This window comes from Salvia hispanica, chromosome 2 (genome assembly GCF_029641045.1).
Source record: "Salvia hispanica isolate PSC_SH4W2 chromosome 2, Shi_PSC_v1, whole genome shotgun sequence".
Taxonomy (NCBI): domain Eukaryota; kingdom Viridiplantae; phylum Streptophyta; class Magnoliopsida; order Lamiales; family Lamiaceae; genus Salvia; species Salvia hispanica.
The window spans coordinates 31750863-31762263 of record NC_142693.1 but is presented as its reverse complement, the minus strand read 5'-3'; the positions used below and the strand labels follow the sequence as shown (position 1 = coordinate 31762263).

The 11401-nt window shown below is 37.8% G+C and overlaps 2 protein-coding genes across 5 annotated transcripts; one reads left to right on the top strand and one right to left on the bottom strand.

Annotated features, from left to right (window-relative positions):
• Positions 1-120: 120 nt before the first annotated feature.
• Positions 121-3842, bottom strand: LOC125202418 (phosphomethylpyrimidine synthase, chloroplastic-like). 3 transcript variants are annotated; one of them, XR_007173099.2, is made up of 7 exons: positions 3687-3842; positions 2633-2959; positions 2438-2565; positions 1390-2216; positions 620-1302; positions 414-518; positions 121-269 (listed from the first exon to the last, which is right to left on the bottom strand). XR_007173099.2 is itself a non-coding variant. In XM_048100815.2 (6 exons), the coding sequence occupies exons 2-5, from the start codon at positions 2941-2943 to the stop codon at positions 622-624; spliced, it is 1947 nt and encodes a 648-aa protein (XP_047956772.1). In that variant the 5' UTR covers positions 2944-2959; positions 3687-3841; the 3' UTR covers positions 338-518; positions 620-621. The 3 variants fall into 3 exon arrangements, 2 of the variants coding, with proteins under 2 accessions (XP_047956772.1, XP_088922225.1); XM_048100815.2 differs by lacking the exon at positions 121-269 and having other exon boundaries at positions 338-518; positions 3687-3841; XM_089066099.1 differs by lacking the exons at positions 121-269; positions 3687-3842 and having other exon boundaries at positions 338-518.
• Positions 3843-7580: 3738 nt separating this feature from the next.
• On the top strand, positions 7581-11308 carry LOC125201471 (putative galactinol--sucrose galactosyltransferase 2). 2 transcript variants are annotated; one of them, XM_048099594.2, is made up of 13 exons: positions 7581-7728; positions 7868-8096; positions 8189-8451; positions 8537-8627; positions 8713-8761; positions 8848-8939; positions 9028-9135; positions 9223-9342; positions 9421-9973; positions 10058-10125; positions 10207-10556; positions 10652-10740; positions 10845-11308. In XM_048099594.2, exons 2-13 carry the CDS (start codon positions 7918-7920, stop codon positions 11109-11111), a joined length of 2229 nt encoding a protein of 742 aa, XP_047955551.1. In that variant the 5' UTR covers positions 7581-7728; positions 7868-7917; the 3' UTR covers positions 11112-11308. The 2 variants fall into 2 exon arrangements, with proteins under 2 accessions (XP_047955551.1, XP_047955550.1); XM_048099593.2 differs by having other exon boundaries at positions 10842-11308.
• The last annotated feature ends 93 nt before the right edge of the window (positions 11309-11401 follow it).

The following is an 11401-nucleotide window of genomic DNA, read 5'->3' as shown; positions in this document are numbered from 1 at the left end:
ACTTATTATAAATAATTGCTCGACCCTTGTATTTGTATTAACTTAGTAGATCACTTAATTGGGTCGATCGATGATCGTTCAAACACGAGACATAACACAAGAACCTGGTGGGAGAGCGCGTGGTCCGAACCCGGTAGTCGATCTTCGTATCTGTGTAACCACACAAACACACAAAAAAGGCACACTCCCTACGCAGGCATTATCCTGTTCAGGTTCAAAGGGACTTTCTCAGCCTGATCGGGTCCCAGCCCCGGCCTCAACGGCAGTGGCTGGAACCGACACAGACACCCCCGGTGCATTTTCTCATCATTCAATGGACTAAAACAGACATTCAACATCACCAGAAAGAACCATTCTTTATTACTCTACAGTTCTTCAACACACTTCATGTCACAAGCTACTTGTTTACTTACCTAATGCATCAAGAGGCTTCTCAAACCACATCATTCTTGACAATGCAACATAGCTTCACAATCCAGCTCTAGATCCTGCCTCGTTTATTACGTCAATCTTCGTTCCTGGTAAGATACATGACACTTTGTTACTAACCAAACGAGAAAACATCCCAAAAGACTAGTCTGTCTATCAAAAGAGAGCATATAAATCCAACATCTGTTACCTTTAAACTGTCTTAGATTTTACATACTCCACCGGCAAGTAAATTTCACCTCCAACCTCACCGTGTTGCTCTCCGCTCACGGTTTTCTTGGCAGCTAAGAACTCGGCACTCATGGCTTCCATACCGTGCAGGACGGCCTCCTCTGCGTCCCCATATCCGTGCTCCTCTGCGTATTTCCTGACATCCTCGGTGATCTTCATCGAGCAGAACTTAGGCCCGCACATTGAGCAGAAGTGTGCAACTTTGGCACCATCAGCCGGGAGTGTTTCGTCGTGGAACGCTAAGGCAGTGGTTGGGTCCAGCGACAAAGCAAACTGATCCATCCACCGAAACTCAAACCTCGCCTTGCTCAGCGCATCGTCCCAAGCTTGAGCGTGAGGGTGCTGCTTCGCCAGATCAGCTGCGTGTGCAGCTATTTTGTACGCTATGACTCCGGCTTTCACATCGTCGCGGTTAGGCAATCCGAGATGCTCTTTTGGTGTCACGTAGCAGAGGAGTGCGGTGCCAAGGGCTCCAATGTTGGCAGCTCCGATGGCTGAGGTGATGTGATCGTAACCGGGAGCGATATCAGTTGTCAAAGGGCCAAGAGTGTAGAATGGTGCTTCGTTACACCATTCCAATTGCTTCTGCATATTCTCTGGGATCTTGTGCATCGGAATGTGTCCCGGCCCTTCATTCATCACCTAAAAGCAATGGTCTTGACTTGGTAAACAGTGCTGCTTCGATATATAAAGTTCTAAGATGCTAAAAATATTAGAAGAAATAGCTACCTGCACATCCTTCTCCCAAGCTCTACGCGTCAATTCGCCTTGAGTCAAGAGCTCGGCAAACTGAGCAGAATCATTGGCGTCGTAAATTGATCCGGGCCTCAATCCATCACCAATCGACAAGGCGATGTCATACTGGTTACAGATGTCTAGTATATCATCCCAGTGTTCATATGCAAAGTTCTCCCTGTGATAAGCCAAGCACCACTTGGCGTGGATGGATCCGCCACGAGAGACAATGCCCGTCATCCGCTTAGCTGTCAGTGGGATGTAGCGGAGCAGGACGCCAGCATGGATGGTGAAGTAATCCACACCCTGCTCAGCCTGCTCGATCAATGTCTCTCTGAACACTTCCCAAGTGAGATTCTCAGCGATCCCGTCCACCTTCTCCAGCGCTTGGTAGATAGGCACAGTGCCAACGGGCACAGCAGAGTTGCGCAGGATCCACTCACGGGTTTCGTGTATGTGGCGCCCTGTCGAGAGGTCCATGATCGTGTCAGCGCCCCACATTGTCGCCCACTGAAGCTTGTGGACTTCTTCCTCGATCGAGCTCACAACAGCAGAGTTGCCGATGTTTGCATTCACCTTCACCAAGAAGTTGCGCCCCACTATCATAGGCTCCAACTCGAGGTGTTTCTTGTTCGAGGGGATGATTGCACGGCCACGTGCAACCTCGGATCGGACAAACTCTGGGTCGAGCCTCTCACGAGCAGCGCAGAACACCATCTCCTCAGTTATGATTCCCTGCTTAGCATAGTACATCTGTGTATACCGCGGTGCTCCTAGCTTTTCTCTTCGGTCGATCCACTCCTTCCTCACCTTCGGGAGCCCTATTGAATGCATATGAACCAAATGAGATAGTATATATGAACAAATAATTATCTGGAATTTATAACATACTATTTGAAATAAATTTGGACTCAAATTTAGAGCTATTATATGAAATCTTAATGTAGAAAAGAATACTAATAGCTTCAACATTCACCAACAAAATACTCCACATCAGAAGAGAAACAACAACAACGAATAAAGAATGCGGATAAGAATATACCAATTCGCGGGCTGATGTTCTGTGGACCGCTGGTGTCATAGGTGTCGAAATGGGGTTCATCGCCTGAAAGGTGGACGCGCCTAAAGGGAACGTGCAGCACGGTCCCTGACTGCTCGTGGATGACTTCCCTGAAACAACATCTTAGCATATGAGCAATATCAAAATTAGGGACTATGTTATAGAAAAGCCACGCACGTGTGTTCTTTGGTGCTTTTAGGGAAGCATTCCTCGAACGATGGAAGTGGGAGGAAGTCAGGGGCATTCGGATCAACTGTATGCCTACTACGCGTCTTAACCTTTTCTTGGTTGGTAGTTGAGGGATCAAAGGTTAGTGTAGCTTTGGGGCCTGAAAAGAAAGCAGGGGAGACTTCCTTTCTTCTTATGCTTGCGACCAGTCCATTCGTGTTTGTTCCGTGCAGGAATGAGCTGTTGAGGAACTTCGACGAAGAGGAGCAGTTCCTGTTGTTGCATACAGCTGATGCCAAGCTAGTTTGCATGGATGCCATCTCTGGTATACCAATCCTAATAAAAGGATATGAATACATTTCAATTTAGCAACACATTAAATCACAAATACATGAACAAAAAACACTAAATTGGAAGATAGTTAGGCATCAATGAAGGGAAAAAATATCATCTTTTCAAATGTAAGAACAAAAATACAAGCAAAACAAGGTACTTCAGAAAAATTAGATGATTTTATACTTTTCTCAGAATTAATTAAACAAAAATGTGATCTTGAGGTTAATATATGAACTAAAGAAGTTTTCAAGAAAACAATAATTTGTAGAAGTAAAAGCTCCTATTCATAGATTGAATCTATCAAACAATGCAGTGTCATCACCATCATCATCACAACATTCCAAAAAAAATTATGTAAAGCAGATGGCACTCAAATTAAACAAATAAAATTGTCAATACAACCATCAGAATTTGAAGTCTCCATCAATATGCAAAGTAATTACACAAGAAAACTATTTCAATCAAGCACAATCACAACCACACAAAGATTATGTGAATAAACCATTATCAAATTTGTGAAGTTGAACCATGCAATACAAAAAAAACACTCAAAACATAAACCAAAGCATACACATTTACTCACAAACATACTAAAACATCTGATTTTTCATGAAATTAAAAAAATGGACTCTCTCAAAACCTGAATTTCCTCAAACAGTGAGCATGCAAAAGATGATCAAAATCATAAATCAAATAAAATAAAAATAAAAAAAGAAAAAGGCTGTACCTCAACTGATGAGATCTTATCTGAAGAGATATTTTGTGAGTGAAAGAGAGAAAAATGAAAGGCTGATTAAAATTTGTGGGTATGTTACAATTTATAAATGAGATGGAATCGATGAGGTGAAGAGTGAAGACTGAGTAGTCACTATAAAGTAGGAAGCTCTCTGGTTTGAGTTAGTAACCTTTTTGGTTGTAACGAAATATCTCCCACACTGCGACAAAAGGGACCAAGATTAATTGCAGTTACACCCTTTATGTATTTCTCTCTTCATAATTTACTCCCTCAACTTTTGTCTCTTTCGGATTTTGAGTTTTTAACAATACGCACTGACGCACTTCGAAACTGTAGAGACATAGTATACCAATTAATACAAAAGAGAATTATACCCATTTTTCAATTGAAAGACCGCCTTTAGTAAAAAAATAAATTATAAATAAAAATATATATTAATTAAATATATAGTGAATCATTTCATATTAAAAATGTAAAATAAAAAAATATTAGTATTCCATCCATTTCATAATAATAGAGTCATTTTGTCATTTTCGTATGTTTCATAGTAATAGAGTCATTTCCCTTTTTAGTACTACATCCGTTTCACTCTAGTTGAGTCATTTTACCATTTCGGGAAGTTTCTTCATAGTTAAGTCATTTCCTAACTTCCTCCGTCCGACAAAGATAGTCCCACTTTGACCCGGCACGGGTTTTAAGAAATGTAATGAAAAGTGAATTGAAAAAGTTGGTGGGATGTGGGTCCTACTTTTAGAGTATTAGTTTTATAATAAAATGTGAGTAGGAATGAGTTGGTGGAATATGAGGTCCACTACCAAAAATGGTAAAAGTGAAATGAGACAAACTTTGTGGGACGAACGGAAATGGAAAAATGGGACAATCTTTGTGGGACGGAGGGAGTATATGATAACTTTTTTCTCTCTCTTACTTTACTCTCTCTTACTTTATTCATTTTATACTTTATTCTCTCTATCTTTTTCTCTCTCTTATTTTTTTATCTATTTATTTAACACACCCAATATTCATTTCTAAAATTCCATGCTGGAAAGTTTCGCCTTAACTATGGCGAAACGGAAGGAGTAAAAATCAAGACATTTTTACACACCTACTTTACTCTCTCTTACTTTCCTCTCTCTTCATTTATCTATTTTTTTTCATTTTTCACTTTATTCTCCATTTACTTAACTCACTTAATACATTTTTTTTAATCTCTATATCGAATAGAACCGCTTTAATTATTATGGAACGAAGGGAGTAGTATATAAATTTAAGTTCTACATGAATCACTATTTATATGTCTGCTGCCCAAACTTTGTCGGGAAATTTCTGAAGGTGACACGTGGTAGGAGAACAACCATTTAACGTTATGATTAAACTAAAATATCTAAAAACAATTGGGCTTCAATAATAAATATCCTAGGCCCAACTCAATAATTAGGTAGTTTGTAGTTTTAGTTCAATTGGTGGACCCAAGTAGCTGATTTTCCTTACAAGTCCACTTTAGTCTTTAGCCAACAAATAACGTAAGCTTTGTCATTTTGTTATCATGCAAATAGGGTTTCACATGGGAGTATCTATTTTTAAAATTGTATTCTCAAACAAATAATTTAGTTTGATATAGGAAGTATTAAATAAATAGAGTTTTATACTTAATAAAATCATGATCAAACATTTATTAAGTTCTTACTTAATATGAAATCAAATCACATTAATCAATCAAAAAGAAATTCAACCATTAAAAGAAAGATTGATCTTTGAGATCCTTCATTACATATAATTAGAATCCCAACGATTCCAGAAATTATCTTTCCATAAATCTCAATGATTCAATTTTTACGCGAAATTTTAATTTTGGGAAATTTTTACTTGATTTTTAACATAAATAAGTGCCTAAATTTGTAAGTAAGTAATTCTAAAGTTGAAGTGCCGACAGCTTGAATAATTTAATAATAGTTTTTAATATAAAATGGAACCTGAACCGTAGACTCAAAAAACGGATCCTACGCGGTTATTTCTATTACAACTTGCAAAATTTTTTATTTATTTTAAAACGTGGGGTAGTCAAAGTTGGGCAACAAAATACTATGAGTTCAACTTGTTTAGATATTTCAAGTAAATATCATTTTTTAATACTCTGGAATCAAATCCATTTCTACTAAGTACATATATTCACATAATATTCGAGGTAATCAAATCTGTCGACATTACAGACTTATAGTTGCTATTTTAGACTAGAGTAGCATGTGATTAATTCAAAATCAATTTAAATTTGAGTTAAAATTAGATGAGAATATTACCATATTAGCAGCATCATCAGCGCATACATTTTTTTATGTGATTTGTAAAATTAATATTTAATCGAGATAAGAAAAATTAACAAGCTAATTTTCAATTTTCAAATTTAATGTTATCAATTTGTGAAATAAAATACTAAAAATGCGAAGTTATATTAACGGTGGATTCTATTAAAAAAAAATTATAGGATCGGATACCGTCGTCATTGATTATACTTATACATGTAGCCTCACTATTCAAATAATTGTTCATTTCCTCATTGATGCATATGTATTTTTTTCAAAAGTGTAAAGCTGTTAATTTGATGCACACTTTTTGTAGCTGTTTTAGCTCATTTATAGCTATTTGCCAACTAATATACCATAATCTTTAACGTGTGATGGTCTGTTGTGTGCTTTAGTTAGTAAATTGAATCGCTTTCATAACTATTCACTTTTTTAAATTTAAATTCAATCAATTGTTTTACTAGTATTATTTTTTCACATATCAAGTTATCAACTATAGTATGTGGAGTAACTGGAAATACCAATGACTCTTAGGCCAACCCTACTTATTAATTACTAGTATTATTCAGGTCAGGTTGCTGACCACATAAATTATTTTATTGCTACATAAAAATAATATATGGACAATAGAGCCAAATCCAATAAACAAACAAAAACAATGGTCACATGCACCAGGTTGATACCATACCATATGGTCAATCATTTTGTTTATTCTCATACAACGAATTTAAGTTTAAATTTGAAAACATCACACACCACTCAATTAAATTTTTATTGAATTATTTAGTTGGATTCATCTAACATTACATGTCATTTCAATAATTTCATTTTTCAATGACCTAAGATGGCCATGATACCACATGGCGTATCATAGATCGATTACAAGAAAAAATCTTTTAGTATCACAATCGAGATTCATTATATTCTCTAATTGGATCTAGGGCTGAATAATTCATATCAAATTTTATTTAGATTGATGCCAGACCATTTTCAATATATTGAGCCTATTTTAGTGTTTACAAAATCAAAATTTGTATCCTACTAATATTGGGACGTTTATCATGTTGTGTGTGTATGGATTGCGCCACAACTATATGAAGTGTTTAAGGTGTTAATCTATCTACTTAATTGTATTGATTATATATTAATTGGATCGGATATGAATTAATTAGATGTTATTGCATTATCTTACGTGGTCCACAAAATATTACTAAAACACACAAGAGACCAACTTCGTTACTAAATTTGTATTCCGATTATAAACATATCGTGGATAGAATGAATATAATAATATTAATTATCCGATTTATTTATGTTACTAGTAAAAAAATTAACTGATTTTCGATATTTTTTTATGCGTTCGCCTAAACTCAACTTTTGGTGCCTTTTCTAGACAAGCTCAAGCTGTGGTTAAGTTGTCTTGCCTCCAAAAACCGCGGACAGTTGCACACATATTTAATATCAACAGTACTCGTTTGCTGACTCATCTCCTTGTCAATATTACTTGTACTCATCCTAAATTTAATAATTTTCTCAGCTACCAATATTTTTGACCAATCTTTAATCTTAAATAAACTCTTATTGTGGGCTGCTGCCCCCTTTCCTATTTCACCTATTTAAACCCAATTTTTTCAATCACAGATACTCACCTTTGATTTCATCTCCTTCTCTCCCATTCTTGTTTTTTCATTTTAGATCTTCAAGAATCTTGATCTATCTACATTGCTTCATTGGTAAGAATCTTGATCATCTATCCCTTTTGCTAGTTTGCTTTTCTTGAAATGTAATCAGAGTTATGCTTGCAATGCCACTTTTCTTGATTTTGGTTCATGGTCCATGAGTTCATGTCTGGTTATGGTTCAATTCTTGCAGTTTAGAACCCGAAAAACGCCTCCGAAAACTGTAATAAAGCAAAGGAAAAAATGACAATCACAGCTGTGCCAGTGATCAAGAATGGCTGCCTAATGGTTCGTGGCAAGGTTGTCTTAACCGGAGTTCCAGACAACGTTGTCATCACTCCATCGAGCTCGGGGTCAGCCTTCGTTGGCGCCACTTCGCCTAGCCCGAGCTCTCACCATGTCTTCAATCTTGGAACTCTTGAGTGAGTTATTTCACATTTTCTGTTATTTCTGTTATTTTCTGTTATTTCTGTTATTTTCAGTTCTAACATTTCGCTTCACAAACCATTGACAGAAACTACAGATTCATGTGCCTTTTCATCGCGAAGATCTGGTGGATGATCCCGCGTGTTGGGAGGTCAGCTAGTGAGATCCCTATGGAGACTCAGATGCTTCTGTTGGAAGCTGAGGAGGAATCTGCTCTGGATTTGCTTCAAGAGGAGAGCGAAACGAGTGGGAACAAGTTCTACGTGCTCGTGCTGCCCGTGCTGGATGGAGCGTTCAGGACAACGCTGCAAGGGACTAAAGCGAACGAGCTCCACTTCTGCTGTGAAAGTGGTAAGCTGAATTCACCTCAGAAGCTCTGGTTAGGCCTCTTTTTTTGGTTTCTTGAAACTGAGCTCGTGTTTCTGTTCGTGTTCAGGTGATCCTAATGTGCAAATTTCACAAGCGTTGGAAGGCGTTTTTATCAATTCGGGTGACAACCCTTTTGAGCTACTCAAGGATTCAATCAAGTATGTTATGTTACATATTTGAATCAAGAAACATTATGCTTCAATAGTCAGATTTTGATCATTGAATTTGTTTTTGCTTGTTTAGGATATTGGCAAAGCACAAGGGCACATTTAGTCACCTGGATAACAAGAAGGTAACAATAGATCCATGATCACCAAAACACACACTAAATGTGTGAAATTTTCTTGAATTTTGAATATGTTTGTTTGCTTTGAACAGTCTCCTGCTCACATAGACTGGTTTGGATGGTGCACGTGGGATGCTTTCTACACTGATGTTACTCCAAATGGAATCAAAGATGGTCTACAAAGGTATGACAAAAAACCGAAAAATCTTTTATCGAATAAGCAAAAATCGAATCTTTTTTCTGAATTTGTATGAAATTCTTGATTCATGAAGCTTCAAAGAGGGTGGCATTTCTCCGAAGTATCTGATCATAGACGACGGGTGGCAAGAAACCGAGAACGAATTCAAGAAGGAAGGAGAGCCAATCATTGAAGGAACACAGTAAGGCTTTGCATCATTTAGCAAGAATCAATCTTTTCAACAATTTGATCATTATATTCATAATTTTTTCATGGTTTTTGGTTACAGATTTGCTACCAGATTAACTGATATCAAGGAAAATAGCAAGTTCAAGATCTCAGAATCAGATGGTACAGCAACAAATCTCAAAGAATTGATTCATCAAATCAAGGAGAACTATGGCTTAAAGTAAGATTCTTGATAATAAAAAAAGCTTAAGTTTCTTCTCTGATGAAAAAAGGCTAATAAATTTTACTTATATTGCAGGTATGTCTACATGTGGCACGCTCTAGCCGGCTACTGGGGCGGAGTGCAGCCAGCATCGGAGGCGCTCAAGAAGTACAACCCGAAGCTGCAATACCCGGTGCAGTCACCAGGGAACGTCGGGAACATCACAGACATAGCCATGGACAGCCTGGAAAAGTATGGAGTTGGAGTGGTTGATCCTGAAAAGGCCTTCGATTTCTACAACGATATGCACAGCTATCTTGCCAGCAGTGGTGTGGATGGTGTCAAGGTCGACGTGCAGAACCTGATCGAGACTCTGGGAGCCGGACACGGTGGCAGAGTCTCCATCACCAAACAGTATCATGAAGCTCTTGATGAGTCCATTGAGAAGAACTTCACTGACAACAACTTGATCTGCTGCATGTGTCACAACTCAGACTCGATTTTCAGCTCAAAGAAGAGCGCGACTGCTAGAGCGTCCGAGGATTTCATGCCTAATGAGCCCACATTTCAGACACTGCACATTGCATCTGTGTCTTTCAACAGCCTTCTTCTAGGTGAAGTTGTTGTGCCAGATTGGGACATGTTCCACGTAAGCACCTTCAATTTACACGCTTTGTTTGATTCGTACAACGTTTGATGTGATCCGATGCTAAATAATTTATAAATTCTGCAGAGCAATCACAGCACTGCAGAGTTCCATGGTGCAGCAAGAGCAATAGGAGGATGTCCAGTCTATGTGAGGTACAAACATTTATTACTCGAATCATACTAAAACCTTCGTTTTCATTACTGTGATTAACTCAACTGACTACATTCTTGCAGCGACAAGCCAGGAAAACACGACTTCGAGATACTCAAAAAACTCGTGCTGCACGATGGATCCATCTTGAGGGCTAGATATGCTGGAAGGCCTACACGTGACTGCCTGTTTGTTGATCCAGTCATGGATGGAAAGAGCTTGCTCAAGATATGGAACTTGAACAAGATAACCGGAGTTGTTGGAGTTTTCAACTGCCAAGGAGCTGGAACTTGGCCTATGAAACAAGCACCCGAATCCACTCAAAACACCGGCCCCATCCCAGGCCGTTTTAGCCCCCTTGATGTGGAATACCTCGAAGACATTGCAGGCGAAACGTGGACTGAGGACTGCGCTGTATATGCCTTCAATTCAGGTTTAGCAAAGCTTCATCACAGAAACAGCTCAAAACACAAATGCAATAAAAATTCGTTCTTGATCAAACTTCTTCTTCATTTTCGAATGCTGCAGGAACCCTTTCAAGAGTGCCTAAAAACAGAGCTGTTAGAGTGTCACTGGGAGTGTTAGAGTGTGAAATCTTCACCATTTCCCCAATAAAAGTAAGCACTGTTCTTGCAAAAATAAAATAAAAAATCGATTCTTGTATATGTTGTAGGCATTCTTGATAACTAACATGGACTACTTTTTGTGATGTGATCAGCAGATGTTGAATGAGGAAATCCAATTTGCACCTATTGGTCTGATTAACATGTACAACTCTGGTGGAGCAGTCGAGGATTGTACATTCGGTGAAACTGTGACAATCAAGGCAAGAGGGAGAGGATTGTTTGGAGCATATTCGAGTAAGAAACCGCGTTTCTGTAAGGTGGAGAAGAAAGATGAGGAGTTTACATACAGTTCAGACAGTGGATTGCTCACAGTAGATCTTCAAAGTGACAGCAGCTTCAAAGAGATTGAGATTGCCTACTGAATTATTCCAGATTTTCCAAGAGCAAAAATGTAGGATTTTTCACAGAAGAAAATTATTCAAATTTTTTCATCATGAGGATCAAAAAGAAGAGGGAAATTATATCAAGCTTTTTTGTCATTGTTTTCTGTTATTTCTTTCATTCTTTTTTTGTAAAGCTCGTGGTTAATTCAATAATGGAAGATGGATTTTATCTATTATTATATGCTTACTATTCACAAAATCAAGTAAAAGTACTCCATATACTCAGTTATGAAACTCAATATATTATTAGTAAAGTCTAAACCAAAAAT